We start from the raw sequence: 16,513 nt of genomic DNA, 5'->3' as shown, positions 1-16,513 counted from the left end.
CTTTTCATATTCATTTACAAGGAATACATCATCTCTGTGATTTGAAGTTTCCTTGGATTTCCAAACTTTTCACCTTACCTCTCCACCAACTCATTGTAGCCTTCATCTCCCTTCTCACACATGTTGCAGCTTCTTTCTTCCCTGACGTATATTTTGCATCCTCCTCCTCATCCTTCAGATTTGTTGTACTCTCCTTCTGTCCTTCCCACTTTGCAACTTCCTTCCACACTCCCACACCTCTTGCAGGCTTCCTTTGCCGGCATCCTGAGGAGCTTCATTAACTCTCCCCAAGCCCTCTAGTGACAGGTCCCCCTGCCGGCCTGCACTCATCCATTCTTTGACCGATGCCCTCACCCTGGACCCAGAAGATGGACCAGTTGAATTCAACGAAACACCGACCCATTTAAAGGCCCTCGTCCTGGTCAGTGGCAGCTCCCAACACCCAGACCTCATCCACCCCATGGTCATCTCCTCATATCCCCAAAGTTCCCAACTCTGCCACCACTCCACCCCGTTGACTCTGCCCTGGTACTCCTGTTCCTAACTCTCGCCTTTTATGCCACTTCCAGCATTAGCTTTCATCCCCACAACCTTTTCTGACTACATGTAACAAGAGAAGCTTCCTTCCCTTCACCATTGCCTGAAGGAGTCAAGGAAGCAGGATTTTATGTAGCAATTGTGAGTTTAAATCAATCAATCATTGAACTTGACCTCTGGCATTCAGATTTGCTGGGATGAGGCAGGCTGCTTGGTGCTCGGGATTTAACCCATTTACTGTACAAGACTTGTGTTTTAGACTTTTTTTTAATATTAAGCAAGTTAAGTGAAGATTCTTAACATACATTGTGGAAAGAAATTGCTTACTGTTTTACTTATCGACGACAAGTGTACTGATTTTCTTTTATCTAGATTGTTTAAATTTCTGATAGGTTTATATTCTGATAGGTATACAAAATGTTATACATTAAAGCAGTGATGAAGTTTTACTTTTGAAATCCAAAAACAAAGCAGTCCCCAATGTGAGTAGCTGTGTCTGCATTATGCAGAAAAGCATATGCAGAATCCTAGGGCTTTAACTGTATTGCTAGTCCAACCGTTCACTAAACAGCATTTCAGTAAGTCAAATTTTAGCTTGAATGCCATAATACATTGAAAGTTAAAAAGAAGACTATGGAAAGTTTTATTTTAACCCAGCAATTTGGGTGCAAGAATGAGGCACATTAAAAATCTTTTTAAAACTGTGGAGCTGACAAAATTAATCATGTATTGGCTGGCAGATCGTGGAGTGTTGAAGGAATGATTTGGATGCGTGCATAAGAGGTACAGTTAGTAAGTTTGCAGATGACACCAAAATTGGAGGTGTAGTGGACAGCGAAGAGGGTTACCTCAGATTGCAACAGGATCTTGACCAGATGGGCCAATGGGCTGAGAAGTGGCAGATGGAGTTTAATTCCGATAAATGCGAGGTGCTGCATTTTGGGAAAGCAAATCTTAGCAGGACTTATACACTTACTTGATTTTACTTGCAGTCATTTAAATACCAAATATTCTATTTGCTCTTGTAAACATTTCCCTTCATTGTCTAAGATTTAACGTTATGCCTTTTCCGTTCTCCTGCATTAATTCAACCCATTCATAGAGTCAGAGATGTACAACTTGGAAACAGACCCTTCGGTCCAACCTGTCCATGCCGACTAGGTATCCCAACCCAATCTCTTTGTTGAATAAAAAGACCTTGGAATGCAGGTTCATAGCTCCTTGAAAGTGGAGTCACAGGTAGATAGGATAGTGAAGAAGGCATTTGATATGCTTTCCTTTATTGGTCAGAGTATTGAATACAGGAGTTGGGAGGTCATGTTGCGGCTGTACAGGACATTGGTTAGGCCGCTGTTGGAATATTGCATGCAATTCTGGTCTCCTTCCTATTGGAAAGACGTTGTGAAACTTGAAAGGGTTGAGAAAAGATTTACAAGGATGATGCCGGGGTTGGAGGAGTTGAACTATAGGGAGAGGCTGAACAGGCTGGGGCTGTTTTCCCTGGAGCGTCGGAGGCTGAGGGGTGATCTTATAGAGGTTTACAAAATTATGAGGGGCATGGATAAGGTAAATAGGCAAAGTCTTTTCCATGGGGTGGGGGAGTCCAGAACTAGAGGGCATAGGTTTAGGGTAAGAGGGGAAAGATATAAAAGAGACCTAAGGGGCACCTTTTTCACACAGAGGGTGGTACGTGTATGGAATGATCTGCCAGAGGATGTGGTGGAGGCTGGTACAATTGCAACATTTAAGAGGCATCCGGTTGGGTATATGAACAGGAAGGGTTTGGAGGGATATGGGCCAGGTGCTAGCAGGTGGGACTAGATTGGGTTGGGATATCTGGTCGGCATGGACGAGTTGGACCGAAGAGTCTGTTTCCAAGTTGTACATCTCTGACTCTATGAATGGGTTGAATTAATGCAAGAGAACGGAAAAGGCATAACGTTAAATTTTAGACAATGAAAGGAAATGTTTACAAGAGCAAATAGAATATTTGGTATTTAAATGACTGCAAGTAAAATCAAAAATGTATAAGTAATGATACAGGAGATAGGGGCACAATATGAAAATTGGACGAAAATTGAGCTGGTGTTAAGATATCTTTCAGCTTCTTCTGTCTTTTCCAGGAATAGTCTTGATGTGCAGCAGTGACAGACATACAGTTAAAGAAGCAATTGAGAGATGTTTTGGACGAGCTATTAGCTATCTACCATCATGGACAGCTCATATACAGCTGAGAGGTGACGAGAGAACAACAGGAAGTCTTTGAGACCTGCCGGTGCTATGCATTCTGTAATGTAGAAGAGGAAAACAGTTAACTTGAGGCTAGCCATAGGCAGAGATTAGATTACATTACAGTATGGAAACAGGCCCTTCGGGCCAACAAGTCCACACCGCCCCGCCGAAGCGCAACCCACCCATACCCCTACATTTACCCCTTACCTAACACTACGGACAATTTAGCATGGCCAATTCACCTGACCTGCACATCTTTGGACTGTGGGAGGAAACCGGAGCACCCGGAGGAAACCCACGCAGACACGGGGAGAACGTGCAAACTCCACACAGTCAGTCGCCTGAGTCGGGAATTGAACCCGGGTCTCTGGCGCTGCGAGGCAGCAGTGCTAACCACTGAGTGTTGTGATGACAATAGCAGGTCATTTAGACAAATGTTAATGAAAGAGGTGTTGGTAAAAAAATTGGCATTTCCTGCAGATAAGTCCTGGGCTTCCTCCACCGCCACATTCTAGCCACCCGACGTGTGGAGGAAGAACACCTCATCTATTGCCTTGGGACCCTCCAACCACATGGGATCAATGTTGATTTCACCAGTTTCGTCTCCCCTCTCCCCCACCTTATCCCAGATCCATCCCTCCAACTCAGCACCGTTCTATTGAACTGTCCTACCTGTCCATCATCTTTCCCGCCTATCCGCTCCACCCTCTGCTATGACCTAACACCTCCTATCACCTCCCATCTTCATCTACCTATCGTATTCCCAGCTACCTTCTCCCCTTGGGCTTCCTCCACATTCCTGATGAAGAGCTTATGCTCGGAACGTCGACTTTCCTGCTCCTCAGATGCTGTCTGACCAGCTGTGCTTTTCCAGCACCATACTTTTTGATTCTGACGTCTAGCATCTGCAAACTTCACTTTCGCCCTGCAGAATATCTTCCCAAATCGATCTAATTCCCATCTCCTAATTTCTTCAGAAGGAGCTCCTCAAAGTCACCATTTCTCTGTGCAGTAATTAACTATGAAGTCTACCAGCGGGTTATGAAATCCTTCATGCTTTATCACGATTCTGACTTGTCATCCTGTACAACTTGCCCAAATGCACAATATTCCTGGAGGTGGGTTCCTAATCAAAAATCTTGAGAAATTTCAATCGGAAGGCCTCTTACTCATGTCTGGATTCCAAGCAGACAAATCCTTTTGCCATTTGTACAAAAATTGAGTAGTTAGCACTGCTGCCTTACAGCTCCAAGGACCTGGGTTCGATTCCAGCCTTGGGTGACTATGTGGAGTTTGCACATTCTTCCTATGTCTGCGCAGGTTTCCTCCAAGTTCTCCAATTTCCTCCCACAGTCCAAAATGTGTATGTTATAGACAATAGGTGCAGGAGTAGGCCATTCTGCCCTTTGAGCCAGCACCACCATTCATTATGATCATCATTGATCATCCGCAGTCAGCATCCTGTTCCTGCCTTATCCCCATAACCCTTGATTCCACTAACCTTAAGAGTTCTATCCAACTCCTTCTTCTTGAAAGTATCCAGAGACTTGGCCTCCACAGCCTTCTGGGCAGAGCATTCCATACACCCACCACTCTCTGGGTGAAGAAGTTTCTCCTCAATTCTGTTCTAAGTGGCCTATCCATCTGGTTTGGGACTCACCCATCAGCGGAAACGTGCTTCCTGCCTCCAGAGTGTCCAATCCTTAATAATCTTATACGTCTCAATCAGATTCCCTCTCAGCCTTCTAAACTCAAGCATATACAAGCCCAGTTACTCCAATCTTTCAGTGTAAGATAGTCCCGCCATTCTGGGAATTGACCTCGTGAACCTACGCTGCACTCCCTCAATAGCCAGAATGTCTTTCCTCAAATTTGGAGACCACAACTGTGCACAATATTCCAGGTGTGGTCTCACCAGGGCCCTGTACAGCTGCAGAAGGACCTCTTTGCTTCTGTACTCAGTTCCTCTTGTTATAAAGGCCAACATGCTATTAGCTTTCTTCACTACCTGCTGTACCTACATGCTTGCTTTCATAGACTGATATACAAAAACACCTAGATCTGGTTTTACCGCCCGTTTACCTAACTTGATTCCACTTAGGTAGTAATCTGCCTTCCTGTTCTTGCCACCAAAATGGATAACCATACATTTATCCACATTAAACTGCTTCTGCCATGCATCCGTCCAGCTCACTTGGCTGTCCAGGTCACCCTGTATTCTCCTAACATCCTCCTCACATTTCACCCTGCCACCCAGCTTTGTGTCATCAGCAAATTTGCTAATATTACTTTTAATACCTTCTTCTATATCATTAATGTACATTGTAAAAAGCTGCGGTCTGAGCACTGATCCCTGCGGCACACCACTGGTCACCGCCTGCCATTCCGAAAGGGAACCGTTTATTACTACTCTTTGTTTCTTGTCAGCCACCCAATTTTCAATCCATGTCAGTATTTTGCCCCTAATACCATGTTCCCTAATTTTGCTCACTAACCTCCTATGTGGGACTTTATCATAAGCTTTCTGAAAGTCCAGGTATACTACATCCACTGGATCTCCCTTGTCCATCTTCAGAGTTACATCCTCAAAAAAATTCCAGAAGATTAGTCAAGCATGATTTCCCCTTCATTAATCCATGCTGACTCTGAGCTATCCTGTTGCTGCCATCCAGATGTCGTAATTTCGTCCTTTATAATTGACTCCAGCATTTTTCCCACCACTGAGGTCAGACTAACTGGTCTATAATTCTCTGTTTTTTTCTCCCTCCTTTCTTAAAAAGTGGTACAACATTAGACACCCTCCAATCTGCAGGAACTGATCCTGAATCTATAGAACTTTGGAAAATAATCACCAATACATCCACGATTTCTAGAGCCACCTCCTTCAGTACTCTGGGATGTAGACTATCAGGTCCCAGGGACTTATCAGCCTTCAGACCTAACAGTCTCTCCAACACCAATTCCTGGCAAATATAAATTCCCTTCAGTTCAGGTCCTTCAGCCACTATTACATCTGGGAGATTGCTTGTGTCTTCCCCAGTGAACACAGATCTAAAGTACCAATTCAACTCTTCAGCCATTTCTTTGTTCCCCATAATAAATTTACCCATTTCTGCCTTCAAGGGCCCAATTTTAATCTTAACCATTTTTTTTCTTTTTACATACCTAAAAAAGCCTTTACTATCCTCCTTTATATTTTTGGCCAGTTTACCTTCGTACCTGATTTTTTCTTTGCGTATTTCCTTTTTAGTTATCCTCTGTTGTTCTTTAAAAGCTTACCAGTCCTCCGATTTCCCACTCATCTTTACTATGTTATACTTTTTCCGCTTTGGTTTTTATATGGTCCTTAACTTCCCTCGTCAGCCATGGCCACCCCTACCTTCCCTTAGGATCTTCCTTCCTTTTTGGAATGAACTGATCCTGCATCTTCTGCATTATACCCAGAAATACCTGCCATTGTTGTTCCACTGCCATCCCTGCTAGGGTATTGCACCATTGAACTTTGGCCAGTTCTTCCCTCATAGCTCCATAGTTCCCCTTATTCAGCTGAAATATTGTCACTTCCGATTCTACCAATCTCCCTTTCAAACTGCAGATTAAAGCTTATTGTATTGTGGTCACTACCTCCTAATTGCTCCTTTACTTCGAGGTCCCTGATCAAATCCGGTTTGTTGCACAACACCAGATCCAGAATTGCCTTCTCCCTGGTAGGCCCAGCACAAGCTGTTCTAAGAATCAATCTCGGAGGCACTCCACAAACTCCCTTTCTTGGGTTCCAGTACCATCCTGATTCTCCCAGTCTATCTGCATGTTGAAATCCCCATAACAACTGTAGTAATATCTTTGCAACAGGCCAATTTCAGCTCCTTATTCAACCTACACACTACATCCTGGCTACTGTTTGGGTGCCTGTAGATAACTCCCATTAGGGTCTTTCTACCCCTAGAATTTCTCAGCTCTATCCATACCGACTCTACATCCCCTGATTCTAGGTCCCCCCCTGCAAGGGACTGAATATCATTCCTTACCAACAGGGCCACCCCATCCCCACTGCCAGTCAGTCTGTCCTTACGATAACACGTATAGCCTTGAATGTTCATTTCCCAGGCCCTGTCCACTTGAAGCCACGTCTCAGTTATCCCCACAACATCGTAACTGCCAATTTCCAAATGAGCCTCAAGCTCATCCACCTTATTTCTAATGCTTCGTACATTCATATATAATATTTTGAATTTGTTACTCCCCTCACCCTTCCTATCAATCCCTATTTCACTTGACCTTACGGCATAATCCTTTTTTGAGTTTTCTGCTCCATTGATTCCATTGTCTTTCTTGACTTCGCTTGTTCTAAATTTCCCTTTAACTTCCTTCTTAAATTTCCAGTTTGTCCTCCCCCCCCCCCCCCCCCCCCCCCCTGCTATTTAGTTTATGCACAGCTGTGTCGCAGTGGCAAATCTACCTGCCAGAAGGTGGATTGACCATACTAAATTGCCCCGCAGTGTCCAGAGGTGTATAGTCCAGGTGGATTAGTCTACATATGGTAAATGTGAGGTTACGAGGATAGGGTGAGGGTCTGGATCTGGGTAGGATGCTCTTCAGAGGGTCAGTGCAGACTCGAAGGGCTAAATAGCCTCTTTCCACACTCTGGAGATTCTATGATTCTATAAGTTAATGCCCAAGAGGCCTATTGGAGAAAGCCAAGTCTTTTGTACGGATAAAAAAGGGGTATTGGAGATGCGGAGCTAGGTGTACAATTTGCAATCTGACTGTCAAAGCTGAGTAAGCTCATAATTGAGTAGTCTGTTATCTAAGTGCTCATGTCAATGTGTGAGCCTAGCAATTGAGCGTTAGCAGTTTTTTAGACCAAGAGAGTTATCGTAGCTCATCTGTATATGACATCCAAAAATTCACATTTTCTTCAGCAGGGGTCAGTATTTTCTTTTTTTAAGAACAGGGAGTATATCTCCTGTTTATTGTCAGAAAGTTTCCTGCTCACTGTCTGCAATAACCAGAATTACACGATCACAAATATAAATATACTCTCAGGTACATTTTGTATTAATTTTTACATTGTATTTATAAAAGAAATGTTTTAGTGAAGGCACTAAATCAAATAGTATGGAGCATTATTGTGTGACAGTGGGTGGATTTTAATTCCGGATGCAGAAATTGCAGGCATTCCAGCACAGCATGCAGAGGCCTGTGGACAGTTAAGGCTGGCAGGCAGCAAAATCAGGAAGATGGATTCTATTTGTAAAGGCAGAGAGTTTACAGAGGTCGTGATCCCAAAGGTATTCTTTTTGAGGTGAGAGGCGGGCATGTGCTTCTGCTAATCTAAAAAAAAATTCTTTCCTTTTCATTTTGGAGCCTCATATTCCATTAAATTTTAAATGGATGAAAGATGCATAGCGCACACCTTTCCCAGCTCTTGGTCGAAAATTCATCCAGATGAATGTGTTAATACAGTTATCCTCTAGAAATTGTAGGAGCTGTAATGATTTAGGCTGGTACCTCGGCTCACCAGTTGAATGTGCGAGTAAATGGGCAGTGAGTATTGAACATCAATTTTGATTCCTGTACTGTTCTGCTTTCACTAAATGAATCAACTTAAAATCGCATCCAGTATTCATTTCCTGCATAAAACCAGAAAATGCTGGAGAAACTCAGCAGGTCTGACAGCATCTGTGGAGAGAGGGACAGAGTTAACACTTCAGAACTTTAGTTCTTGCACTTTCTTTTCTCTTGAACAAATCATTAATTTTCTAATAAGTTATGGATTTTTTTGTATCATTACTCTACCTTGAGTAAAAATCTACATGGGATGTTTGGAATCAGCTGCAATCACAAACCTTTTATAGCTCCATTTTATTTCTGTTTATATATCTGAAATGTTCACTTTCCAGTGAATTTTAGTTTTACTTAGTGTTGCCACCTACGCATCATATGCGAGCTGAGATGGCAAGTGGCTAATGGTCCCTACACTGGGCACTTTAATAATCTTTATAGATAGCTAGGTGTTATGAATTGAGTTTTGTTGTCACGTTTATATTCCATACAACTGAGTAGTAAATGTTGGTCCTCCAGGATGTGTTAGAAAATCATTGCTTGTTTAATCATTAAAAATAGCATAGTTAATGGTTGGGCGACTATTTCACTTGATGAAGCATTTCTTTCATTTGTAAACTATCTCCCCCACCCCCGCCTATATTTTTGTACTACTGACATTCCAGAATGCTTAGGAATAGTCATTGGCAAGTCAATCTATGGCAAATGAAATCATTTATCCCTACTTATTAGCATAAACTTAACCATTTTTGGATTGACTTAATTAGCATCCTTTTCTTAGCCTTTCTCTGGTGTGCTATCCTTGTGAGGTATTTCTCTGTAGTGTCAAATGATTCTTGTTCATTTTGTATCAGATTTTGCACTCAGTGGTTGTGGATTTGATTTTCTCTTTCTCAGTTGTTTTCGTTACCAATTCTATGTGCCTTTCAAGACTATTAATCATGCTGTGATATGGTTTTATAAACATCCAGTACTTTGAAGTATCTTTTATCAATGGCCTTTGTTTCATACATGAGCCCAGATGATGAATGTTAGAGAGTTATTTGGTCGTGAAGAATATCACAGCCTGTGTACATGTCACTGGCCCTATGATCAGGACTAGAAGTTAACAGTTGCTCTGTAAAGGTTAGCTCACTGTACAGTTGAAACAAGAGTTGCATGAATAGCACAAGAGTGGACTAAACCATTTCACTAAATATAGTCCAAGAAGCAAGCATTGTAGTATTCTGGTCAAGATACACAATCTGCTTTTCAAGATCTTGCATAAACTTTTCCTATGCTGGTATTTTGGTATAAGTGGATAAACTGAATATTAAGTCTTAAGCATTGTGGACGTGCTCCATTTTGCCTCCATTTTTGTTTTACATCCTGCATCTAAAGATAATGAATATAATAAAACAATTTATTTTCCACTATTAATTTTGATTAGTTGAAACCTCATTTTTTATACATCGAACATGTCTCTGAAGAATTAACTATTTATTTTAAAGTTATTTTAATATTTTATAGGTTCTGAGTCGTTTGACAGATGGAAGTAAGTTCCTGGAGTTCAAAGCATTATATGGAACCACGCTGGTAACTGGTTTCGCTCAGATTAAAGGGTGAGAAATGATAGATTTTATACTTTTAAAAGAAAGTGTAGAAGCTTAGTAGAATAGTTTGCATACGACATTGAAACTTGATAGACACTGACTTTGCTTTTATTTTTAGTTATTTTCTTAACAATAAGAGATGGATCTTGAATTGACCAGATATCTATGATTCAAGCTGACTATCTAATTAAATAATTTCTGTTCATTTAATGTTTACAGTTAGTACAGTTAATCTCAGCATCACTGGGCTACAGAAGAGGAGGGAAAAAAATTCAGCCAGTGATTTCCACTTGAAAGTATTCACAGGCTTGTATTCAGCACATTGTTTGCCCAAACAGTGACGTATGAAATGAGTATAAATCCTGGATTCGAAGAGGCACAGTCACTGCCTGAACTTAAACAGGAAATGACCACTTCTCGCATAATAACTACAGATAATAAATAAGTGAGGAATTTGTTTCCTCGTGGATTGCATTAGCTTCCCAGTGTAGTTTCAGCTGGTGTCCAGTAGAGCCTATTTTAATTCACACGGATATAGCTGTGTCAGTCCCACCAATTCAGGGTTGCAGCCAAAATAAGACAACTGTGCACAACTCACTATGCCATTTCCACACCACTAGCTTATTTGCTGGGGACCTCTGCTGAACATCTTCTACTGGAACTTAAATCTGAATTAGACAGGAGCCTCATTACTATATGAAAACCAGAATCTCTATCTGCGCCACTTAGAGGAACAGCTGGACAGAACATGTGCCATGCATACTCTGCTCAGGTGAACCAGGTGGGAAGAGGAAAAAGATGATTTCCAGAAAATTTAAATAAATTCTTTTTTGTGGGGCCAGAAGGTGCTGGCCTGCCATAAGAAAGATGTTGGTGAATAACCCGCTTAGTATTTTTCCTCTCCATGATCAATTATACCACTCCTGACTTACTTTCTGCTGTGTGGTTCAATCTCTGGGTGATTTGTTGTCGTAGCAGCTCAGATCTGGCAAGGAATATCGGGACATCAGTTTGGGGTCTGCAGTTCATTGGTGGCACAGTAATAATCTCTGACTGTTTAAAAGGACCAGGGTTGTTTTCGGCAACAGCTGGTGCGTGTTCTGTCTACTGACTAGAGTAAAAATCAACGTCAAGGTTTTCTCATGTCTTTTGCTTATCTGATCTACAGCTATTGTCCTTCCTCACCTGTTGACAACCAATATCTTCTCTGTATCTTCTCTGTACTCAGCTGGAAGAAGCCTTTAACAGTAGAGCAAATATGAGACAATTTTTTCTTTAGTAGCAAAGGTCTAGTTTCCATCCACAGCTTAAGAATTACTGCCACGTTTGAGGCACACTTTGTTGAAGAGTTGAATTGGTACTTCAAATCTGTGTTCACTGGGGAAGACACAAGCAATCTCCCAGAGGTACAGTGGGCTGAAGGACCTGAACTGAAGGGAATTTATATTTGCCAGGAATTGGTGTTGGAGAGACTGTTAGGTCTGAAGGCTGATAAGTCCCCGGGGCCTGATGGTCTACATCCCAGGGTACTAAAGGAGATGGCTCGAGAAATCGTGGATGCGTTGGTGATTATCTTCCAGAGTTCAATAGATTCAGGATCAGTTCCTGCAGATTGGAGGGTGGCTAATGTTGTACCACTTTTTAAGAAAGGAGCAAGAGAGAAAGCAGGAAATAATAGACCAGTTAGTCTGACCTCAGTGGTGGGAAAGATGCTGGAGTCAATTATAAAGGATGAAATTACGACACATCTGGATAATAGTAACAGGATAGATCAGAGTCAGCATGGATTTATGAAGGGGAAATCATGCTTGACTAATCTTCTGGAATTATTTGAGGATGTAACTCTGAAGATGGGCAAGGGAGAACCAGTGGATGTAGTGTACCTGGACTTTCAGAAAGCCTTTGATAAAGTCCCACATAGGAGGTTAGTGAGCAAACTTAGGGCGCATGTTACTGGGGGCAAAGTACTGACTTGGATTGAAAGTTGGTTGGCTGACAGGAAACAAAGGGTAGTGATAAACAGCTCCCTTTCGGAATGGCAGGCAGTGACCAGTGGGGTACCGCAGGGATCAGTGCTCGGACCGCAGCTTTTTACAATATATAAAGCTGGGTGGCAGGGTGAAATGTGAGGAGGATGTTTGGAGATTACAGGGTGACCAGGACAGGTTAGGTGAGTGGACAGATGCATGGCAGATGCAGTTTAATGTGGATAACTGTATGGTTATCCACTTTGGTGGCAAGAACAGGAAGGCAGATTACTACCTAAATGGAGTCAAGTTAGATAAAGGGGCAATACAAAAAGATCTGGGTGTTCTTGTAAACCAGTCAATGAAAGCAAGCATGCAGGTACAGCAGGTAGTGAAGAAAGCTAATAGCATGCTGGCCTTCATAACAAGAGGGATTGAGTATAGAAGCAAAGAGGTTCTTCTGCAGCTGTACATGGCCCTGGTGAGACCGCACCTGGAATATTGTGTGCAGTTCTGGTCTCCAAATTTGAGGAAAGACATTCTGGCTATTGAGGGAGTGCAGCGTAGGTTCACGAGGTCAATTCCTGGAATGGCGGGACTATCTTATGTTGAAAGATTGGAGCGACTGGTCTTGTATACCCTGGAGTCTAGAAGACTGAGAGGGGATCTGATTGAGACGTATAAGATTATTAAAGAATTGGACACTCTGGAGGCAGGAAACATGTTTCCGCTGATGGGTGAGTCCCGAACCAGAGGGCACAGCTTAAAAATAAGGGATAGGACATTTAGGACAGAGATGAGGAGAAACGTCTTCACCCAGAGAGTGGTGGGTGTGTGGAATGCTCTGCCATAGTCTCTGGATTCATTTAAGAAAGAGTTGGATAGAGCTCTCAAGGATAATGGAATCAGGGGTTATGGAAATAAGGCAGGAACAAGATACTGATTGAGGATGATCAGCCATGATCATAATGAATAGTGGTGCAGGCTTGAAGGGCAGAATGTCCTACTCCTGCACCTATTGTCTATTGTCACTTTTGGACAAGGTGAGGATGCAGGAAAATAATGTTATGGAAAAATCATGCTATTCTACCTCCTGCTTTTTGTTGCAATTATTCATGTCTTTCTCTTCTCTTACAATATTACTATAGTCTCTGCTCCTTTGAACATTGAATCCTTTTTTCTGTAAACTTGAAATACACTAGATGCAGGGAGGATGTTTTCCCTTGTTGGGAAGTCTAGAACCAGAGGACTGAGTCTCAATATACAGGGTCAGCCATTTAGAACTACGCCGAGGAAGCATTTATTCCACAAAGTAGATTAGATTAGACTAATTACAGTGTGGAAACAGGCCCTTCGGCCTAACAAGTCCACACCGACCCTCCGAAGAGCAACCTACCCAGACCGATTCCCCTACATTTACCCCTTCACCTAACACTACGCGCAATTTAGCATGGCCAATTCACCTAATCTGCACATCTTTAGACTGTGGGAGGAAACCCATGCAGACACGGGGAGAATGTGCAAACTCCACACAGACAGTTGCCCGAGGCGGGATCTGAACCCGGGTCTCTGGCGCTGTGAGGCAGCAGTGCTAACCACTAGTGTAGTGTAGTGTAGCCTGTGTAGTGAACCTGTGGAATTCTCTACCACAGAAGGCTGTGGAAGCCAAGTCACTGAATATATTCAAGTAAGAGATAAATGTATATAATTCAGAGTCATCAAGGGTTATGGAGAGAACAAGGGAATATGCCATTGAGATAGAGGATCAGCCATATCATATTGAGTGGCAGAGCAGGCTTGAAGGGCTGAATAGCCTACCCCTCATAGTCTCTGTGTTTATCAGCATTCAGATAAATAGGACAGGTGACTTTGTTACGGGAGCCATCAAAATAATGGTAAGATTCAAGGAGCTGCTCGCGCGAGCACTGGCTTTTCTGTCTTGTGTGGGAGTGAAACAGCCTGTGACTGAAGGGGCAGCAAGAAGGTGAGAGGTCGTACTGTGAGCCAGACAAACTTGAGTTGTTGTGTTGGACTGGAATTGGGATACTGGAGGGTAGGGGAGGGGAAGGGAAGAGCAGTGAGTTGGGTGGAGAGAAAGGGAGTCTGTGAGAATTGTGTGAGGTGGGGTATGGTTGGGCACGTGGAATGTCTTAAGGCTGCTTAAGTTCAGGTGCTAATACATGGGAGAAAATATACAGTATCAATTATTAAATTTAAATCTGAGATTGGGGATCCAATATATAGTAACTGCTCAGTGACAATTTTTTAACTTTGTGCACTTATAATGGTTATGTATTTCCTCTGACCTCGCTAGTCTTTGCAAAGCGTGTTTAGTGTGATGGCATTTTGTTTCTGGGTGTGTGGTGATTATTTTAAAAAAATACTGATTGCTAATTAAGATGTGTTGTCTTGTACCAATTTAAATATTGCAGTGTCTCAGAAATTAATACATTTCTTGTCTAATATGGCTTTAAGTTTAAAAGCAGGTGATGATTTTGGATGCTATTGAAGAATTGTTCTAATACTGCCTCTGTGAGAGCTCACAAACCCCATATGTCAACATAGACGTGGAGGTTTTGTGACTATGAATCTGCATGGCTTAGTAAATTAGTGAGAGTGAAAACTAAAAAGTAACGCACAAAAAATCACAACATAGTCCTTGAAAACTTCTTAAGCCCATGAAATACACAATACTTTTTGAACTTCCTAATATCCTACTGTATTGAATTTAAGACTCATACTACCACTTTATTTTGCCCAAAACTGGAATTCCTGACTTTGACTTTTTTTTAAGCCTCAGGCTTTTGAAACTCTGATTTGGTACCTAGTTATTACTTTTTTTTTAAAAAACCTTGTCTTTTTACAATGTTTTTCGACCAGCACTGTGGACCCTGGCCCTTCACCTTAATTTCTCAACAAATGAAAGCTTGTGTAATAATTTAGGATTGTGTTTGATAAGAGCAAAATGTACCATAAGATAATGAACCTTTGATAATTAGTAGAGGATCTAATCTCCAGAATTAAACGCCAGACTTCATGAACCGTGGTTGATTAGTTTAAACCGATTATAATTTCTGGTTGTGTATAAAGTTAGATTGACAGAAATCCAAAATGGATTATTAGGACTAGGCTGAAACAAATATATTTCTTCTAATGTTGTATTATTTTTTTCATTGTGGTGGCTTTTAACAGCAAAGTATAAAGCATATACAATGCTTGCTAGGGAAAACAAATTGCACTGGATAATGCTGATGTAATTCTTAGCACTGCCATTACCTAGTTGAAATTACTTTCTAGTGATTTCTCATCTTTATGGAAAGTATTCTTTAAAAGATTTTGATGGTGCAACTAATAACTGTGATTTGTCATAATTTTAAAATATTTGTCTTTGTAAATCCGACTTTTGAGACGATTTGTCACTCAGGTTGAGGTTCAGGTTGTAAGTGCTCGCTGAGCTTGTCAGTTTGTTCTCAGATGTTTTGTCACCATGGTAGATAATGTCATCAGTGAGCCTCCGATGAAGTGCTGGTGTTCTGTCCCAATCTGTAAATTCTGTTAATTGATGTGAATAGGGCCGTTACGTCGAAGGGGACCATGACGTTGTCCTCTTCTATCTTGGTGTCTTTGATGATGTTTAGGAAATCTTGGTGGAGTGGATGGAGTGGAATGAGTCTTGGATTGTTAAAGTGGGTAATATCATTTCCAGTTATTTTTCTCAGAGGTTGGTAAATTGGGTTCAAATTGATGTGCTTATTGATGGAGTTCTGGTTTGAATGCCAGGAATTCCCATGCATGTCTCTGTTTCACCTGTCCTGGAATGGATGTGTTATTCCAGTTGAAGTGGTATCCTCCTTCGTCTGTTTTTAAGGATACCAGTGATAGCTGATCATGTCTTTTGGTGGCTACTTGGTGCTCGTCTATCCTGGTGGCTATTTTGCTGTAGTGTTTGTTACAGTCCTTGCAGGGTATTTTGTATATGACATTCGATTTGCTGGTTGTTGATACAGGGTCCTTTAAGTTCATCAGTAGCTGTTTCAGTGTATTGGTAGGTTTGTGGGCTACCATGATGCCAAGAGATTGGAGTAGTCTGGTAGTCCTCTCCAAGATGTCTGTGAGGTATGATAGTGTGGCTAGAGTCTCTGGGCGTGCTGTGTCTTCTTGTTTGGGTCTGTTGTTTAAGAATCAGCAGATTGTGTTTATCGGGTACTCGCTGTATAAGTATTTTTCTTCAGCTGCTCGTAGTTCCTTGGTGCTGTAGCGTGCTGTGGCCTGTTTAAATAATATCCTGATGCAGCTCCATTTGTGGGTGTTGGAATGATTGCTCCTGTAGTTGAGTATCTGGTCAGTTTGTGTTGCTTTCCTGTAGACACTGGTCTGCAGTTCTCCTGGGACTTTCCTTCCACTACATATTCTAGGAAGGGGTGCCTGTTGTTCTCTTCCTCTTTGGTGAAATTTATGCCATAAGGATGTTGTAGGGTTCCACTAATTTGTTCCGTTTCGTGATGACAAAGATGTCATCCACATAGTGGACCTAAAGTTTGGGTTGAATCGTGGGGAGGACTGTTCGTTTTAGTCTCTGCATCGCTGCTTCTGCTAAGAATCCTGGTATTGGTGATCACA

General features: G+C 41.9%; 1 protein-coding gene across 3 annotated transcripts in view; it reads left to right on the top strand.

Annotated features, from left to right (window-relative positions):
• Positions 1-16,513, top strand: part of LOC122554404 (uncharacterized) — an 85,471-nt gene that overhangs the window by 40,349 nt on the left and 28,609 nt on the right. For all 3 annotated transcript variants that reach the window (XR_006312986.2, XM_043699369.2, XM_043699370.2), the window contains exon 8: positions 9,844-9,935. Coding sequence is in view for 2 of the 3 variants with exons in the window: in XM_043699369.2 (XP_043555304.1) it covers positions 9,844-9,935 (92 nt within the window). In the remaining variant the exon portion in view is untranslated. The remainder of the gene's footprint in view (positions 1-9,843; positions 9,936-16,513) is intronic.

This window comes from Chiloscyllium plagiosum, unplaced genomic scaffold, assembly GCF_037043375.1.
Source record: "Chiloscyllium plagiosum isolate Xiang-an unplaced genomic scaffold, Cpla_swu_hap1 HiC_scaffold_9, whole genome shotgun sequence".
Taxonomy (NCBI): Eukaryota; Metazoa; Chordata; class Chondrichthyes; order Orectolobiformes; family Hemiscylliidae; genus Chiloscyllium; species Chiloscyllium plagiosum.
Note: the sequence above shows the minus strand (reverse complement) of the source record. Positions and strands in the feature narration are given on the sequence as shown.